The following is a 19,001-nucleotide window of genomic DNA, read 5'->3' on the forward strand; positions in this document are numbered from 1 at the left end:
TTTGGAGTCTTTAAAATTTGAATTGCCCTGCCGTTAGAACAAAGCCTGTAAACGAAGGAGGTCTCGAACGTGGCCAAGTAGACGGCCGAGAGCCCGTACGATGGGCGATTTCGTCTTGAAAGGGCAGACACGGTCGCTCTCAGCCCCAAGTTGCTTTCAGACCTGTCTACACGGCGCAGCCCGTCTCGGTGCCGAATGGCCTACATCGCCAAGGTGGTGAGCGAGGCGCTTTTCCGAGTCTATATTCAGCCGCGATCCGCCCATCCCATCACCTCTTTGTGGTCTTGCCCGCGGTGGTCCCGTCCGAACGGACCGGGAGTAGTAGCAACCAGCGGTGCTTCGCGGACAAGGGAGGACACGCACACAACTCCGCAATACCTACCCCAGCTTGGCGATGCCATCCGTTTCGGTCGGCACGAGAGGAACCCATAAACCCCTTCTGTACCCCCTCCCCCCAACTCACTCGCATAGAAAGGGTATCCCCAGACAGCGAACCATAGGGCCCATCGAGTGTCTAATTTCAGGAACCGTGCCTACATCCACAGTATCTACACTTTCGGTCAATCGGGAGGCAGAAAACTGCGAATGGCTTCTCAACGATCCAACCATCCAATCGTCATGGCCTTGGCAGGCCGACCTGGTGGGTGGCGACGCACTCGAGTCGAGCAGTGCCAAGTGCGGAAATCGCACGCTACACACCGTGTTCCTGCCAAATCAACGGATTTCAAAAACGCATTGTCACCGTCTTTCTCCGATTGGCTAACCCTCCCAAACTCAATCCCTAGTCATCGTTGCCAAGTCGCAACTTCAGATTTCACATGCGAATTCTATGTTGCCGCAAGAGTGACAGAAAAGTCCTTTTTTGAACTGCTTTGTTTATGATTCCTTAGATCTTTCGTGATCTAGTCGTCATCGCTGACGTTTTGTTTCTATCTACGCTGAAAAAAGGCCGACAGGCCCTGAGCCCCCTTAGTCTTCCGACCAGGACGGATGGGCGTCGGGCCTGAGAGGTGCGCTCCGAGTCACCTCGAAAGATTTGGTAGGTATTACACGACCCTGGGCCTTCTTTCAGCCGTACCGCCATCCGCCGCTCCATGATTCCACGGCCCTAACAAAATGCCAAAAGAATATTAAAAGACAACTCCGCATGATGCAATTTTAGCAGTTGAGCCATGAGTCGTCCCTTTCCTTGTCCTAATCCCGGAAATCCCGAAAACGTTCAACCAGGTCGTTACCCAGGCTGGTCGTAAATAAATGAGTGGCCCTCGGTCGACGCCGTAAACAATGCAATGCTAAGAACAAGTGATAAAAGATTCCACCTCAGTGAGGTATTCTGAAAAGTGACAGTGGTGTTGCTGAATGCACGAGACGCCCGATCTCCTAGTTCGGGTACGGTCCCTGCGGTAGCCCGTGGGGCATTTGCGGCATCTGCGCGCTCATCCGGTATGGTGCGTGCATAAACTCTGGGACAACACCGGTTCGCAGGTCGTTCCGTCGTCCAAGAGGCTGGTAGTGCATCTGCGTCGTAGGCAGATGGTACTCGTTGAGAGACGCCGACGGCGGGGGGTAGAGCAGTGTGTTGACGTGCCGAATAGGCTTGTATGGGCTCGGTCGCTGCTGTAGGTATACACTTGGCGAGTGCGAGATAGGCGTGTGTGCGATAGGAGTATGCATAACCGATGTTGGAAACTGCTCGCCCAGTGGCGACGACGCGTACACCGAGAGACTGCCAGGGCTATGCCTCTTGGTCGGCGTGCCGTACCCCATGACATTGTGCATCGGGACGTTTGATGGCGTAAGTGAGGCCTGGGGCATCGAGGCCGAGGCCGGCATAGGCAGCTGGGACATGGAGACGGTGGTGGCGGGAGGGTATACCGTCGCCATGGCGCGAACACCGTTGCTCAGGGGCGGTAGCGAAACGTGTTGCTGCGCCGGGTATGTCGCCATGCCCGGGTACACCTGCGCCTGTACCGACGAGGGGTTGGTGTTCAGCGAGAGGTTAGGGACCGGAAGACGCATTGGTTGCTCGCTGACCCCTTGGGTTCTGGCGACTGGGGCCATAGTGCTGTTGGGCTGTCTGCTGAGTCGCTTCGCCGGGGGCTCCGTCATGTCCTCCTCCGAGCTCCTCTTCCGGCTGTTCATGCCCCCGAGATGCTTGCCAGAAAGCGGTGACAGTTGGGGGTTGGAGTAGGTCGAGGCCGAGGGCCATGGCTGGACCGCGTTCGGTGAGAAGACGTTCGTCGTGGAAGGTGTGAGAGGAGGGAACGAGACGGCGGGTTGGATGACAGCAGTGGGCGAAGGGACCGGCGAGGTAAACGACTTGTTCAGTGGCGAGGTCGGTTGCTTCTGGGCCCGCTCATAGTACTCTGAGAAGCAGGATAGCTTGACGAGCCACTCCTCCCATTCCTCCTTGGTCGCCAACAGGCTGTATCGCATGTTGCTCAAAAACTCAACTTCCATGACATGGATCTCTTGTACGGTGATGCCAGAGACCTCAGCCCAGGTCTTGTTGGTGTACGTGTTATCATCCAAGACTAGACGCAAGCAGCAGTCAGCTCCGTGCTTCTCCTCGTGTCACGGCATCCTACTTACACTTGTTACCCAGCATCAGGGCTACCGTCAGGAGACGGTACTCGCTGCCCGATCTTCCCTTGACGGAGGGGTTCGTCGTCTTCAAGCGGTACACAAACAGCAAAGCGAGTAGGATGACGTTCTGCGTCACTTGGGTCGTCGACAACACGCTGTAGGCCCATTTTTTGAACTGGGGGAATGGTGTCGCGTATTCGGTCAGCCGGGGCGTCGTGGCGGTCGATGGTCGTGATCGGATGCTCTCGGCGGCTCGCAGAGTCTCTATCGATTCGAACCAGAAAAGGCATGTAATCTGCGGTTTTGTAAGCACAACTCTTCTTTTTGTGCGTGCCAAATGCTCCCTACCTGAGCCGCAAAGTCTGCCAAGTTTCCACCCTTGGGGTTGATACAGCTTGGTATCGACAGACTGTGCAGAACGAGAGCTGACGAGCCTTTTCGTGATGATGAGGCGCCATCCGACTTGCCGATGGCGCCTGATGTCGGTGTTGACGAGCGAGTCGAATGTCGGGAGGTCGTGGAGTACTGGCTGGTGCCGGACGCCGGGTTCACAGCTGGCTGCTGGGGTTGTGAGTAGGAATTCGTTGTTGGCTGGGTGTACCGAGAATATTGAGGAGCCCTCGCAGCAGCTTCGGCCATGACCGCCTTAGGACCCCGAGCCTGGGCAACGGCGGTGGGATATGAGGGAAGAACATGACTGTCGTATGCGACGAGGTGAGGGGCGTGGTAGGTAGCACTCATGGCTTCGGTTGGCGGCGTGCGAAGCCCGCCCCGATAGAGAGCAGCTTCTGGCCCTTGGTCGAACCTGAACTGCTTCTGATTATGAGCGGCTGGGTGTGATGTCTGTTGAGAGTAGCCTCGTCTGCACGACGTGGGGTGTGCAGGAGACAGAGGAAGGTTGTAGAAGGGCAAAGGTGCAGCAGTCGAACACATCGGAGCGGGGAGCAAGTTCGGTGCGTGGCTCGGGGAGGGAGCTCAAGTTGGTCGGTCGTAGGCGGAAAGGGCAAATATCGGTTTGGACTATGTGAGAGAGAGAAAACAGTGCCCGAAAGAAGGGGGGAGAGGCGGGTCGACGAGTGTAAGTAAGGGAAGCAAATCCAGGCCGCAGGTTGCTACATCGGGTTTGAAGCTGTGGTAGGGTTTGTGACAGCGATTCACTTGTAGGTTGTTTCCGTCGGGTCGTCTGCAGGAAATTGCGGGAGTTGAGGTGAGGAGTCAGGCAGAAAGAAGGGCAAGCCGAATTGTCTGGATGCTCTCCCTCTCGTCGGGTGGCTTCTTCGTCTTGTTGTGGCGGGGGTTGGCGGGCTTTACAGGCAGGGTTTGCTGATGCTGGGTTTATCGGAGACGCCTCGTTGACTGGCGGGCCATGGCAGGAGAAGGCTGAATGAAATGGAGAGAGCACCTTGGTCCGAAGCGTAAAGGAAACCAAGAGCTTCTTCGCAGAGGTTGTTGTTGTGGAGGGAAGGCGGACCTTTAGCCGTGGTCGTCGTCAGTGGTGCAGGAGCAGCAGCAGCTTTCGGTGTTGGAGGTCGTGCTGAACGAGCAGGGTGACTTTGGAGACGGGTTCGTTTGGTCAGGGACGGCCAGGCGAGCTAGCTCGGAGGGGTGGATGGAGTTTGGTGGTTTGGTGTTGATTTGTAGGAGGAATTCGGCACAAGGCAGAAGGTATGAGGTAAGGTGGGAAAAGGGGGACCGGAAACCACCGAGGTGTGCTTCAGATCGTCCGTGTAAATGAAGGGCTCGTGGGTGGTGAGGTCAATGGAGCGACGTGATTCGGTAAGGATGCAAGAAAGGGTGCAGGCGGATGGACGGGTGTTGGTATTGTACTGTGTGAGGGTTTGATATTACTCCTCTCTCCCCTCGGTCTCTCAGAGTAGAAGCAGGAGTAATAACAGCAACAACAAAAAAAGAAGAGGCAAGTAGCAGCAAAAGAGGAGGGGGGAGGAAGAAAAAGAAGAAGCAATGCAAGTAAGGCAAAGCAAGGCCAGGCCAGGCAGGACCAGGGTCAATGTAAAAAAAGAGTCCGATGTGATGGATTGAAGCCGAAGCAAAATAAATAAAAAATAAAAAGTGACATAGAATGAAAAACGGAGGGAGGTAGGTATGTACTGGGCGTGATATGGTTGCGTCGTCGTTCGTTGTCTGGACTCTCTGTCTTCTCTTCATTCACACACCTCACACCTCACACATATCTTGGGGGACTAAGTACCTCATCCTGGTGGATGGAGTAGCGTGAAGCATGGCGGTAGCGTATCCGCGCCTGGACGGGGCGGTTGCTGGCTGGTGTATGGTTCAAAAGCATAGGATTAGGATTGGGGAATTTTTGGTATGGATTAGGACAGGACAGGATGGGATGGGACGTGAGGGGAGGGGAGGGGAGGGGAGAGGAGGGGATGGGACCAAGGTACCTTGTTCCATGTACCCTGCCTTCCTTTGGGTCAACCTGAGTTGGAAAAAGAGGCATTGCGGAACAGTAACAGAGGAGTATGGGGCTCTAACAAATAAAACATAGAGTGGCAGTGGGAAGAGCAGGAGCAGGAGCAGGCGTAGGCCGACAGCCGCAGGAGACAAGAGGGAAAAGGTCACAAGTCGCAACCTCCTCTTCCTGCTACACTTTCTTGCAAGGAAGGGAAGGGGAAGGTACTTCCTCAAGGTGTCTCTCTCTCTACCTACAAGCCCATCTGCCTACCTACCCCATCTACCCTACCCTCTTTTTGCAGCCGAGCCGACACCAGGAGCAGCAGCAGGATGAAGCAGGAGGCAAGCAAATACCAAAAAGAAGAGTAAGAAAGGCGGTAGCCAAAACGGAAGGGACTTAGGTTGGTTTGGTCAGGTACAACACGCAAGTGCCTTTGGACAATCGATCAACCAACCAAATTGGAAAGAGCAAGGTGGAGAGGCGACTGCGGCGGCGGCGGCGGCGGCGTGGGGAGGATGTCAGGGGGGCCGGAAGGGAAGAGGCAAGGCATAGAGACGCAAGTACCTGTAGAGGCTTGCAATCTTGCACCTGGGACCAACAACACCCAGCACAGCGGCCAGTCTCTGTCGCAGTCCACTTCATCAGTCTAACACAGCACAGCACAGCACAGCACAGCACAGCACAGCACCAACCCCCAGTCCTAATCACAGACCCGGCCATTCTTTCGCAACTGCTCTGGGACTAGGGTGCTAGGGATAATTCGGCTTGGTGTCTTGCCCTCGAAGATGGGGACGAAGGAGAGGGGCGCGCGTACTGACTAGCTAGGGTGGGCACTTGGCAGACACTGGACGGAGCAAAGCACCAAACCAGCACCCGTACCACCAGCCACCATCAGCAGCACCAGGATAAGCCCAAGTCCGAGCCTGAGGTTCCACGAGGTTGCAAAGTGGGAGCGGAAGTGGTGGACACTGGAAACTGAGGTGTGAGCGGTTATGGGCGTGGGGAGTGGGTGTGGGTGTGGAAGAAGAAAGAAAGCGAAGCAGGGTGTGGTTCTTTCTACGTCGGTAAAGTGGCACCTGAGTGGTGTTGGTTTTTTTTTTTTCTCTTTTCCTTTCTTGCCCTTCCTTCCTTCCTTCCTCTCCCTCGCTTTTTCTAGGAAGGTCTCCGTAAAAGCCCAGCTCGATCCACCGGCGCCTTCTGCCTTGGACCCAGTCATGCCAGTCTAGGTGCATCGACCAGAGATAGAAAGGAGGAGGACATGAGGCAGGTGCAGCGCAGGCCAGCGCCAATGCCACCACCACCACCACCACCATCGCCATCACCACTTTTTCGGTCCAGGGAAAGGCGGAGGCGGCCAAAGATCCAACGGGGGTCGCAAAAAGGCAACAACAGGGGACTGGCCGGACAAGGGAAGGCTTCGCAGTATGTACAGTGTGTTTTACAGTATGAGGCATGAGTTCGGGGTTCATTGACTCTCGGCTTGAGCCTGCTTGTCTGGCATTTTGGTGGGAAGATTCAGGACCTGCGCTGAAGCCGGGCAGTACGTACTCGGCTTGCCTCACAGTGCGTCCGTCCGTTGTCCTTGTCGTCGTCGTCGTTGTCGGGCGCGCCCTCAATGACTTTTCCATTTTCACTTTCCCACTGAACCTGAGCCCCGAATGTCGTCCCAGCCAGGCAAGCATCCATCCTTTTGCTCCCTACTGATACTTCCACCCCCTCCCCTCTTTTTTCCTTTTCCTCGAGTCGTCTCACCCCCATCCCTTCTCCTCCCAAAGGCTCTCTTCCGCCAACCACGAACTTCTCTATTCGTACCTCATTTCCATCTGCGGTGCTGATTGAGAGACTTCGAGGGTGGGCCCGAGAGGACCAAGACCTAGGACCTCGGTGGGGTCTTGAGCCCTGTGGCCACGGACGACAGCGCCTTGCAAGCAAGCATCCACCAAAGCATGTACAGTCGACAGTCTACTTACACGCACGACACGACACGACACGACACTACTACAGGCCAAGGCGGTGGCATGGCATGGTATGTACTTGTATGGCAGGGAAGCGGTGGCATGCAGGTGTGGCCGTCGAGGGCGAGGGGATAGCAGCCTGCTGAGACCGACTGCTGATGGAGAAAATGAATCGACGAGGAGAAACAAAGGGGTGAGTATCCGGTACTTCACTTTCGTATCGCATCCGACCACCTTGCTGACCTCTGCCGACGTACCTGGTACCTCCTCGTCGAACATCTGGACCACACTCGCCATCAGCTTCTCACCCGCCGCGCTCGTGTCGCTAGCCTGAAGCGCAGCCAGCTGCGTAAGGGGCCGTATTCGACGCCTCAATAGTGCTCCGCATGAGTATCCTACCAAGCAATATTGCGTAGACATATGCCGGGGTCCTTGCGCTCGTGGATCGACATTCCTGCGCAGTAGGCCGTACGAATAGACCGCACCGCACACTAGACCGTCCCCATTCGCAATCATCATCACCACTCGCCATCGCCGACGACTTGACCTATCTCGTCCGTCCCATCCCATCACAACAACACAACCCCACCCGACCAGCCAACCCCACACCAAACTTTCTCGGCCCTGGGTTGTTTTGGGCCTGCCATCAATACTTGTCAATGTGAGCCATACCGACGGTACTTTGTCCTGATACCTTACCTGAGATGCACTACCATACGGCTCATGAAGCAAGTTCTATGGGTCATGCTGTGCCGCCGTGCCATAATCACGATGCAATGCCGTGCCTGCTCCAGTCGCCGGCTTCCTCGGGCCATCAGTCTCAGATCCGTACAGGCAGTATGAGGTGAGGGAGGTGGCTGCTTCGTACCGGACGGCACTTCCCGTCGGCTTCGGCTGGGTTGTCTGACTGTCTGGTGATCGAGCAACCTCTGGAAAGTTGAAAGTTGACACACACCTTACCCTTCTCGACCTGCTCCCGACCCCCCAAGCAAATGCTCACACACACAACACTCACACACACTACACTCACACACGCGCGCACACACAGTTTGCGGTCATGTCTCGTTAAGGGATAGCTCTGTGTCATTAATCGTCCAGGCCCCTGAGCCCTGAAAGTCCCCTCGCCAGCCAGCACCGCGTTGTCTCATCCGTCCGCAACGAAGGCAGTTCGCAACCCAGCTCGTCACAACCCCCCAAGGCGAGACCACGTCTTTACGACCATTTGCCTTGCAAACATCCGTACCGATACGTATCTCGCTTCCATTGTGAATTGAGGGGGATCCACAGCACGTCGGGAGGCGACCATTGGCATCTTGTCCGCCCTGCCGTCCGCCGGTCATCTCGGACATGGCCAAGGCGGGTATACATCAGCAGGGAAAGAAACCCGACGCCGCAAAAACAAACCTGAAGAAAAAAAAGTAGGACGTCGCAGCGTAGCTCGTCTCCGCCACGCCATATATCCATATATGCTTTCTTTGTTTGTACATAGGAGGGAGGCTCCAATATTCTGATCCTGGGCGACCCAAACACCCAAACTGGGGGAAGTGGTGGTGAAGGCGAATCCGGAATCCGTGCCCCCACCACCTCGGCGCAAATGAAGGCAGGGGCGTCGGTATTTGCGTTCGATTTGCGGGCAATCTGCTGCTGCTGCTGCTGGCTGTTGGCTGCTGCGTCCACCGCCGGATGTGCCAAACAAGCGATGCAAACCCGTCCAGAGGTACAGTGCGCCGTGCCACCAGGCATCCCACATCAGAAACACGGTTGCCGAAGGCGCCGAACCTATTCCTTCCCACTACCTGTCGCTGCTGCTGCTGCTGCTGCTGGGGGTGGGGCGGGAAAAGAGCCATCATTCAAACGTCCCTTGCCTCTCGCCCGTGTCTGGCGAGAGCGCACATTGGCTGCCGTGCGCACGCCGTCGTATGCCCGTTGTGGTAAAAAGTGCCGTCCTGTGTTGTGGAATAGTAGGAGGGTCTGGACTGGACGCCGGGATGGCAATGCGCCGCCCGTGTCGTCAAGTTCAGCGCTGTCGGCGCTGGCGCATCCGTTGCGAATCTCCATCCCTCCTCTCGGTCCGGTGCTTGACACTAATCGAGCTGCCTTACGCATTCGCATTGCGGCCGGTTCAAAGCCAAGGCTTCAAGCCCCCCTTTCCTAAAGGATAAGACAACCCGCATTTGCTGATGGTAGGGGCATTGTGAGCCGGAGCCTGGAGCTGAGTGACCTCCTGCGCCGACAAGGACCCCCTTCTGCAACGCGGAGAAGTTGGTCCCTGGCCGTCTCGATATTACCGCAGTATCTGATCTTTTCTTGGACATGCGGGTTTATTCGTTCGTTCGTTCGTTGGGTATTGTCACCGAGCCAGGGGTTTTGCTGGGAAGCCCGTCGTTGTCTGTTGGGTCCCCCAGTCAGTCGACTGTCTCGCTGGCGGAACCACCCCCCCCCCCCCCCCCCTCCCTTGTTGTGCAAAAGCGAGTGAAAAAGGAATGAAATGACAATGAAAATGACCCCCAAAGGCCCCCAAGCAGCATTGAGAAGTCATTGGGACCGGGAGGGAGAGCCTCGTCGCCGACGCAACGCCGTCTTCTTTGCTCGACGGGTCCCCTTCCCCCTTCCCAAAATTAGAATGAGAAGGGGTGGGAATGCTGCGGACGTGAGATCGCTGTTCCACACTCAGTGGTCAGCCCGGCCGGCGCATATGCTATTCTCGCCTTGCCCGGCCGCTGAATATTTTACTCTGCAAATTAGCGACGACGCGAGGGCAACGCAAACCACCACAGCTGACGCCCTTCCAACTATATGTGTCGACGACCCAGGGTTCACTCAAAGGCTAATTAATCCATCGGTGCTGCTCGAAATGTCGGAGGAGGGGGGCGTCAATGTAGGAGTATCAGCCAGTCAGCAGCGCGCATTCGAGAAACAAGACAAACCCATGCATCGAGCGCCTCACCGGACCGGGCACAGTGGCCCTCCTTGCCTACCTGAAGGTGTCGACTGATACCAGACAAGGCTGTAAGTAAGCTGTGAAGCCCGGCAACTCGCATCAGGCAAATGCACTTGGCTCGGGCGTTGGCATTCATTGCTCTCCGCGTCAAACTGGGCCAATGGCACAGAGCCCGATGGTGCTTTGCTGGACTGTTCAAACAGCGACCACACGGCGCTACCACAGACTGTGTTTGAGTCTCCACGGCCGATCCTGGGGTGGTGGTGGTGGTGGTGGTGGTTGCGATGGTGGAAAGGTGATGGTTTCCCGTGTCTGCTTCCAGGCCGTGATAGCAACGTTTGCCTCCGCCTTCTCGATGAAACCGTGGCTTGGGGCGGCCCGCTCGCTGTGATACGCATCCAAAGTGCAGAGATGAGGAGTTTCCTCATGCGTATGTGATGATGTGTTTGAAGCGACAGGCGGCTTGAGGCTGCATTATCTTCCGCCGAGGGACGCCATGCACTCATTTGTGTCTTTGTCCGTCACGGTACGGATATGGTCCGCCCCAACCCCAACTGGCGTCTCTCGGCCCAGTGCATCCCACCGTGCTTTCGTGTTTGTTGGCCAGCGGCCAGTCACGAGCCTGGTTCGACTGAGAGGGGGGAGGGGAGGAGGAGGTGAGGGAAAGCCACCGCGCTTGAAGGAATGGCTAAACCTCCCTCTGACAGAAGATGAGGGTGTGTGGCACGCCCGTTTCGACAAGGTCTCCGGCCGTGGCAGCAACCGAACAACAACGGAGACAGTCTCCCCATGACAAAACTTCGGTCGTACGGCGTCATGGACGACGCCGATTGTGCCGGCCAAAAAATGGGCTGGGCTGCTTCGTAACGAAGCGCAGAGCGCAGGGACAGTGCTGGCTGCTGTCCCGTCCCCTCCGCCGCGCTGCCAGGATTCTGAAGCCCCCAAGCCCAAAGGTCATTAAAATCCCTGCAACGGTCAGAGGACCCTGTGCTGTGCCGACGCAGCACACCCCACGAGTGACACGCGAATGGAAGTGTCTTACCCGCGTTTCCCCTGCCAGACAACCAGGTAACCGAGTGGACGACCAGAGAGTGTGTGGTTGGTTGCATTTTAAGCAAAATTTGAGATACCAGGCCCCCAGACAATGTCATGTTGGAAACGGAGTCAGTGAGTATGACAGGGAATGCCACTGCAAACACTGCTGGCCGCCGTCGTCCAGTCATCGGGCTGCGCGTGGAGGATGGGGCACATGTACCGTGTCTGACTGTCCAAGACACGCCTCTCTACAGATAGTGCAGGTCGGCCCAGCTCAAAGAAGCCATCATGATGGGGCGATCATAGGCTAACACAAGCATTCCGATTACCCCTCTAAGTTGGTTATGGGCTTGAGGGGAAAAGCCAGCAAATGCGAAAAGAAACTCATGTCGACGCTCGCCCCCCCTCTTCCGTTATGTGCACAATGTGTTTAGGGTTGCGTCCCAGGGGCCAGGGATTATGGCCACGACATTCCCGTCGAAGCTGTTCGAGGTAATCATTGTCAGGCGCTTTTCGCACTCGTTCCATGTCGAGCTCGTCTTAGCGTTCAGCTGCTCACCCCACCTTAACTATGACGCCGGCACCGGCGCCGGCCTTGAGCGAAAGCACAAGCCGTAGGAAGGCTACGGATCGCTGTGACTACAATCATTACATCGTACACGCACTGAGACCGCACTCCGCAGCATTGCGTAGGCGCCATTTGCGTCCTGCGCCTTCCAGTGGGGCAGCAGGGAGACGGGTCCTCATTCACTTTGCAGTCTGTTCGGCCCAGCACATCGGTTGCCTGTGGGGTGCCACACGGCGCCAGTATCGCGAACAGGCATTGATAGTTCGAGTCTTTCCTTTTCTTTTCGATGTTTGGCTCCTGTATATCCGTATGTGTCCGGTTAAGTTTCGTATTATCGGGCCTGGTGCGTTGTGCACATTGCATATGAAAAAGGGAGGATGGTTGGTGACAGAGTATTCTGCCACCGCCTTATTCAACTTCACGTTAGTCGATATCAGTTAATCTGGGTTGATTGGAGCAATAGTAACAAAAGGTAGCCGGGAACATTAATACCTCACTTCGAAAAATGCAGCCATCGTGATGGAGAAAGACAACGCAGATGGAAGCTGGTCCTGGGGGGCCGAGAGGCGGGAGCCTCGACTCAAGCCAGCAAAGTTCAACAACAGTACGGATACTCTGGACGGATAGTACTGTTCACATACGAACCATTGTGGAGGTCCGTCATCGACCTCCGCTTGGCGGTTCTCCGAAGACCTGTGTTCCAAGTTCCAATTGCCCAATTGTCTGAACCTTGCCCGGAAGAATTGCAAGTTCTGGTTTCACGGTACTCAAGAGGGGAGGGGGCGTGGTCACAGACCTTCGACGTCCATCTGCAACATGGATGACGGGCTGTTCAAGAAATACGTTCCCTGGAAACGGAATAGGACAGATGGAGACCTGAGCCACACCTCCCCTCCGCCTGTCCACAGACAGAAATCAAGTAGCTGTCGGCGAGTAATCTTCCATCTTTGTGGTTCCTGGTATCCGGCAATAGTTTTGGAATTTGCAACCAAGGCTTTCTTGCTCTGTCCCCTCTACTGGCAGAGACCATGCATCATTTGAAGCCGTATCCGGCCGGTCCCATCTTTGCCAAAAGGGCAAATGACTGACGCCGATATTGAAAAGGCTCAGCATAGTGTCACGCTGCCTACGCCGGCCATCCATGTGGCTCATCGCTCGGCTCGCCGAGCTTGATGGTGTGGTGCTCGGTCGGTTAATCAATAGAAACAAGGGTGGGTGCGGTAAAACCACGCCTAGAGCGTGATCATAAAGACTTTCTTCGCCGGGGTGAGGGGTCCTCAACCACATGTCCTGCCCCCCTCTCCTAGTAGGGAGCTCACGACACGGATTCGAAATCCATGTTCAACTCCATCTCGCGTGCACCGTCGCCTAGCTTCCAGGGTGTTCAGGTACCGGACGTGGCTGGCTTGTCATCTTCGTTCAATCCACAAGGACTTGACGGGTATCAGTATCTCTGTACGGAGTACTGGCGTGGAACGGATACGAGGAGTATAGCTTGTCGCATCGGACAGGAATCGCGTTGACATTCGCAAAAGCTTTCTGGCTGTATCGCACATGCCGAAGGCGAGCCATGGATGTATCGGGATCCATGGCAGTATGGGCTGACGGAGATGTGGTATCTCGACCAGCTGGACCACCGGACTGTAGTCTATAGCAGGCTTTGGGTCTCCGAGGAACCATGAACCAACGGTGGATCCATGATGGGTTTGAACGTCCTGAGCGAGCGCTGTACATCGCCTAGCAGGACCGACGACAAGTGGGTGTTTTCGGAAGCGGTGTAAATGATGGCGGGGTAGTGATTGGAAACGAGACGGAGGAGAGTGCATGCGGTTGCAAAAATCTGATATCACGACACAGCAACGATCTCGCTGCCGTACCGGAGTCCTTGGGGCAAAGGCAGGGCGATAAGACATCAGCCTCGCCAAGTTTTTGTTATACGGTCAAAGTGACCGTTGCATCCATGATGTGATTTGTCAATTATCCATGTTTTACTGGTCTGCTGTGGAGCATCCACATGATGGGGCTTGGGCGGCACCTATCTTGCGAGACGGCGTATCTAGGTGTCAAAAGTTAGCAACATTGTGGCAAAGAGGCACAAGGCTACATGTATGTAGCTTTCCAAGGCTGCACGGCGTCGTGCGGCGATTGGCTCACGTGGTGCTAGGCGGACCTAGGATCTTTGGGGGTGGGGTTGAATGATTGGCTTCACCATCCAGGCACACTAAGCAGATACACCGCGTCCAGGGTGTATTTGAGTCGCAGAGCCGTGGTGTCCTTGCATGCATTTGGGCGACCCAACGGTACGTGACATGCAAAGAAGGGGTCGAGAGTAGTCGTTGTCGGAAAGCAGCGTCGGCCAGGGATCAGGGACTGGACCCGGCCTCCCTCCGTGTCGTCCGCCGTGGGTGCCGAAGCGTCCATAATTTGCGAGTGGTGAGGTGGCCGGCTTGGCGTTGATACTCTTACCGATGATCGGAACCATCCCGCGGTATTGAGGGCTCAACATTGTTGCAGCGAAATCCTGAAGTAGGGGCTATCAGCCATCCATTGCATGATGACAGAACGGAATCCACTATTCGTCGTATGGGAAATGGCGATGGAGTCTTCTTTTAGTCCTGTACGAATAGATCGGGTAGTGTCCAACCGGAGAAGCTACAAAGCCGGCAGGTGGGGATGGGCCGGTTGAGGCAGCGCTGAAAAAGGCCATGATCTGGCCATCAGCCATCGACAGAACTGGTGCAATGGGATGGGTGAAGGTGCCTCCCTCCCAAGCCAAGGCGGGGTAGCAGACAGATTTGGAGGGCATTAACGGGTGTGTCCCTAGCCTTCATGTGGTTCTTTTTTTTCTTTCGTGCTGCCGGTTGGCTGGGACCTCTCGCCCGCCAGGCCAGGGAGCCGGATGGCTTTCTGCCTCGGAAGTCTTGCCGCCAAGGTCAGATGGCCATGGCGCCCGGTGGCAGTTTCGTGAATGGGTGAGTGAGCGTTTGTGCAAATGTGCGCTGGGTGGGTGTATGCTGCAACCTGAGACTTGTGCGCTAGAAATCCTGGATCGGTCAAGCATGGGTTCTTGTTGGTGCGTGCGTTTGGCCAAGGGCAACGTACGTACTCTGTACTGTATTTAGGATTCGAGGGTTTTGCAGGGTGTGATGGGCACGATGCGTGCTGCACCAAGATTAATGGCGTTGTCGGCTTCTCGATCGGAGAAGCCGCGAGATTTCAGCCCACTGTTGGTGTTGGCTGTCGAGGAGGTCCGTCGACTGCCAAACGGTTCTAACCAGCGAGGACATTGGCCGAGGGATGCTATGCGAGCGTAGCCAAGGAGACTGAGCTGATGTTGCAGAAGTCTGTTTAGATCTCTCTCCTTCTCTGATGCTCTGGGCATTGGGCCAGTGCTGTAAGTGGGGGTTGCAATAGCTTGCTGTTTGCGGCCGAGGGCTCTAAGCGGTTTGATCCCGCGAACTAGGGTGTGCGAAGCCGCCATTTTGCTGATCAGGCTGGAGGCTTGGTCGACCTCAAGTCTGTATTTTTCTAACACGGGCCCAGGCCATGATACGTCCGGATTGCATGTGTGCCCTGGCGCTGGACTTTTGTGAAGTGGGCGGTCGAAACTCACCCTGAACAGTGATCGTCAGACGCCTCATCTAATCCAATTCCTCCAAGACGGCGAGCCTTGATTTCAAAATAGTGCCGTGTGCATGGTCAAACGAAAGAGTCTTTTGTGTGGGGGTGTGGGGGTGTGTTTCGATGGTGGAAACTGAGGAGGTAAGGGCAGACTGGGCAGTCGAAACGGAGAGTGGTGCAAAGGGAAGATTGATACTCGAGTGGTTGGTCACAGTTCGAGGCTTCCTCCGATGTGCCTGGCCCGATTCATGCTATTGCTGTGGTGCATCGTGGTCGGCTGCAAGACAACCTGGCTGGCGACCTTGGCGAGCACATGGCATGAAGCAAGTCCTGGTAGCTAGCTGGTCGTGGTCTGCTGACTGATGAGTGATGTTGGCGGCCAAATGTCATTTACAGTGGTAGTGTGGGATGCTAGATCTTGTTGTGGCAAAGGGGGGGTTGATGTTCTGGTCGGACACTTGCTTTCCTTCGCATCGACCAATCAACGTCGGGGTTGGATGGCATCGTTGTCCGCCCTTCAGTGTCCTACGTAGACGCCTTGTTTTCCACGGCGAGTCAAGAGAGACCGGAAGGGATGGCGGAGATGGTGAAGGGGTGGAAGCAAGGAAGCCACAAGCATAAGGCATTGATGGTGGTAGTGGTGGTGTAGAAGTTGCGGTTGTTTCTCCGTCCGTTGGTTTGAGCGTCAATCGAGACAGGCCATCATCCCTGGTCGTGCCGTGCCGTGTATCTGATGGGCTGGACGATGCGGACGTCTGCTGCTAGGTAGACGAGAGATGCCTGCAACTCATGTGTATCTGTCCGTACCTAGGTAAGTAAGTGAGCAAGAGAGAGAAAATGTGATGGTGGCTGTTCGCCCTGGTCTGCCTACCCCCACAGAAGTACACGGAAGCCTCGTGTGGCAGAAATGGCGGAAGGAGAAACCCGATGCGAGAGCGATTCTTGTCATGAAATTTAAGTCTGCTTCGGGCGTGTAGTTCTTGCCTTGAGCAGGAAGGTGCCCTTGAACCGTTGGTTGGAGTCGATACCTAGTTGATAGACGATGCAGAGGAGGCAGGCATTACACCAGGCAGGTAGGTTCGATGTACTCAGCTGCTGACCTACTCATCTGGTCAGCAGCTGCTGTTACCATTGGTTAACGAGCCTGCAGCAACTGGCACACGGCTGAGTGGGAGAGGAGCAAGTACACACTGTGCTTCGCCCCTTCTCCGCATAGACCCATCTCCTTGTTGACTGCTTGCTTACTAACATGGGACAAGACTCTCAGCTGGCAAAATGCGAGTACCCACCACCACCTGTCAGCAGTCACTCACTCACTCACTTAATCAATTTCCAGTGCTTCATCTCCTGTGTCAACCTGCCCTCCTGTCCATCATCAACAACAATTATCACCGCCGTCTCGGTCATCTCAATAACCATATTGACTGGACTGCCGGGCGACTTTCACTGAGAGCAACACACATGCGCCATGCAAGCCTTCTGTACCGAGTCCAAGCCCGTTTCGTATCACAGCCCGGCTCAACATCCGTCGTAGCTAAGATAACCTTGCCATCTGGAACCAACCTTCGCCATTGGACGCGAACCCTCGTCCGTACAACACATTCGATCCCAGTAGCCTCTCGACGTTCCCGCCTCCATACGCTGTAGTCATCCAGATCCGGGCATAATCCAATCCACGCCGACGGGAGACAGACCACTCAACAAGCACACTCACCCGCTTTTGGCCAGCCCAGACTCGCCGACGCCGCGAGCTAACCAGACCTGTCGTGTGTGTACGAACACATTCACTGACATTCACCACCCGCTTCTGCAGTTGCTGCATCGAACACCACCACCGCCTGATCCAACTGGCCAGTGTCAGCCGCTCCAACAAACACTCTTCCTGGCGAATTACCCCCCCCCCCCCCCCCCTGTATACAGCTCAATTGTGTCTCGTGTCCAAGGCTTTGCCTGTATCAATTTAAGTTGATCGTGGCCCCGGGTCTCGAACGCCGCCCCCCCTCCCCTCTGTATCTCCTCTCTACTTGGCTTTAGCGCTCTCGCCAGCCGTTGATTCAGGCAATCCACCAGACAAGCAAGCTTCTTGCTGGCACGCTGCTGCACGGGTGAGCTATCCGCTATCCTTGCGCGTGTGCCTGCTCCTCCGCGCAGTAGCTCCGTGGACTTTGGAAATTGGAGCTGCCGCTAGGTTAGCTCTACCATTTCGACAAGATATCCCTTCTTGCTCACCCCCTATCACGAGCTCGGACACCTCGCAGCTATCGTCCAACCAACGACGCTGGGTCACTCCTCCTCGACGCCCCCTCTCCCATTGGCCTCAGCTGCATGACACGGAGTCAGTCACTTGCTTTGCTTTTCTCTCCCTCTTTCACCATCAGCATCAGATCAGACAGAGTCTTGCTTCCTTCTCTCGCCGTGGCTCGGCGTGCGCTGCCCTCTTGACGGTACTCGAATCCAAGTTTCACTTCGCTCGTACGCGCCCCGATGGCGAGCGGCAGATGCATACATACAGCCATAGACATTCCCCCGGAAACTGCAGCAACCATGCCAGGGAGCACGGGGCGCTGTGTTTGGCGTGTGCGGCCGCGGATACAATACATTTACATGTCCCTCCCTCCCCTGAGTGTCTGATGACAGCATCGGCCGATGATCAAGTCAGATTTTGTACACACTAATGGCGCCTACAGCAAGTATATCGAGACATTAACCCACAGCCCGAACCAGCAGCTGCCGTGTGTGCATTTGCTCGCCATTCGGAATGCAAAATGGAATGGTTCACTCCTGTTCCGTTGGAACAGGAGTGGATTTCAAGCATACATGGCGTGAGGTAGGATGTTCGTCTATGCCCTGTGCGGTACTTACTACCTTTCGTCCGCCACAGACAACCTCACGGCGTGTGTTGTCCTACACGTCCAAATGGCATTCCAGCCATGTGTCATAGGAACAACACTGGCCACCTCCTCTCAAATCTATGTACCTTCATCACCGCCGCAAATGCATGAGAATGTTGCAATGCGGTTGATAACGTACGGCAGCCTCGCCTGGCGTGGGCCTGGGTGTTCTCGTATGACCTTTGACTGGCGGCACTCGCGGTAGACTCTCGTGAGTCTGGAGCACACTGGCCGGTCCTTCTGGCATTACCGCTATGCTGTGTCACCGGCGGTGTCTAGCGCTGCAATCTGCAGTTGTCAATAGGTAGATGCTGCTCGGGGCAAGCCATCATTGTCGGGGCTCAACAATGCCCAGCGATTTCGCCAGACGACGTCTGAGAGACTCTGGCTTGGGCAGGCTCGTGCCACATATCCGACGTTGACATCCTTGCCACCCACGATCTCGGTTCCAAGCCGTAGGAGGCTTTCACTCTTCATTCCCCTCGGTACGCTCGCCGGCTGTGATTCCGAACCAAGACCCGCATCCGTCTCAGCTACACAGCTGTCACCTACATTTGTTATTTGATACATCGATAAGGGCCCGGACATGCCGGTGACAAGAGGAACTGAAAAAAAAATCATTCAGTGGTGGAGGCAGCTGAAAAGTTTATGTATCCATTGTTACGAGGCGACATTATGATATGGCGGCGAGAGTCTCTGGCGATAAGGGCAGGCTCTCGGCAATGTACAGGTAGTGCCCGTGGCGTCTACGGGTGGCATGATTGCGTAGTTCTTGTTTGGATGGCTCGCATCGTCCACTACCCTGGGCCGCTAGTAACACAGTCAGTCGTCCATTACACATCCCTACGAAGTCAGCATCGTTACTTTGCGGCCGGCGGTTGCGAGAGTTTGGCTCGGTAGTCACAGAGAGAGCTTCTTTCGAGGTGTGGTTAATTGCGGGTGCCCTCCAGCTTCTCACCTTCAAACGCTGATTGTCATCGATCAT

General features: G+C 55.6%; 4 protein-coding genes across 4 annotated transcripts; all 4 read right to left on the reverse strand.

Annotated features, from left to right (window-relative positions):
- Nucleotides 1–844: 844 nt before the first annotated feature.
- On the reverse strand, nt 845–4,923 carry CDEST_00073 (Putative cyclin PHO80, Cyclin-like superfamily). Its single transcript, XM_062916232.1, has 3 exons — nt 2,935–4,923; nt 2,593–2,881; nt 845–2,534 (listed from the first exon to the last, which is right to left on the reverse strand). Exons 1-3 carry the CDS (start codon nt 3,517–3,519, stop codon nt 1,381–1,383), a joined length of 2,028 nt encoding a protein of 675 aa, XP_062772283.1. The 5' UTR covers nt 3,520–4,923; the 3' UTR covers nt 845–1,380.
- A 3,091-nt stretch (nt 4,924–8,014) lies between these two features.
- CDEST_00074 (uncharacterized protein) lies at nt 8,015–8,350 on the reverse strand. Its single transcript, XM_062916233.1, has one exon. It carries the CDS (start codon nt 8,307–8,309, stop codon nt 8,016–8,018), a length of 294 nt encoding a protein of 97 aa, XP_062772284.1. The 5' UTR covers nt 8,310–8,350; the 3' UTR covers nt 8,015.
- A 4,004-nt stretch (nt 8,351–12,354) lies between these two features.
- Nucleotides 12,355–14,010, reverse strand: CDEST_00075 (uncharacterized protein; the record flags this gene model as incomplete). The annotated part of the gene is made up of 1 exon (XM_062916234.1): nt 12,355–14,010. The coding sequence occupies one exon, from the start codon at nt 14,008–14,010 to the stop codon at nt 13,726–13,728; it is 285 nt and encodes a 94-aa protein (XP_062772285.1). The 3' UTR covers nt 12,355–13,725.
- Nucleotides 14,011–18,572: 4,562 nt separating this feature from the next.
- Nucleotides 18,573–19,001, reverse strand: CDEST_00076 (uncharacterized protein; the record flags this gene model as incomplete). Its single annotated transcript, XM_062916235.1, has 1 exon — nt 18,573–19,001. One exon carries the CDS (start codon nt 18,999–19,001, stop codon nt 18,690–18,692), a length of 312 nt encoding a protein of 103 aa, XP_062772286.1. The 3' UTR covers nt 18,573–18,689.

The sequence above is a fragment of the Colletotrichum destructivum genome, chromosome 1 (genome assembly GCF_034447905.1).
Source record: "Colletotrichum destructivum chromosome 1, complete sequence".
NCBI lineage: Eukaryota > Fungi > Ascomycota > Sordariomycetes > Glomerellales > Glomerellaceae > Colletotrichum > Colletotrichum destructivum.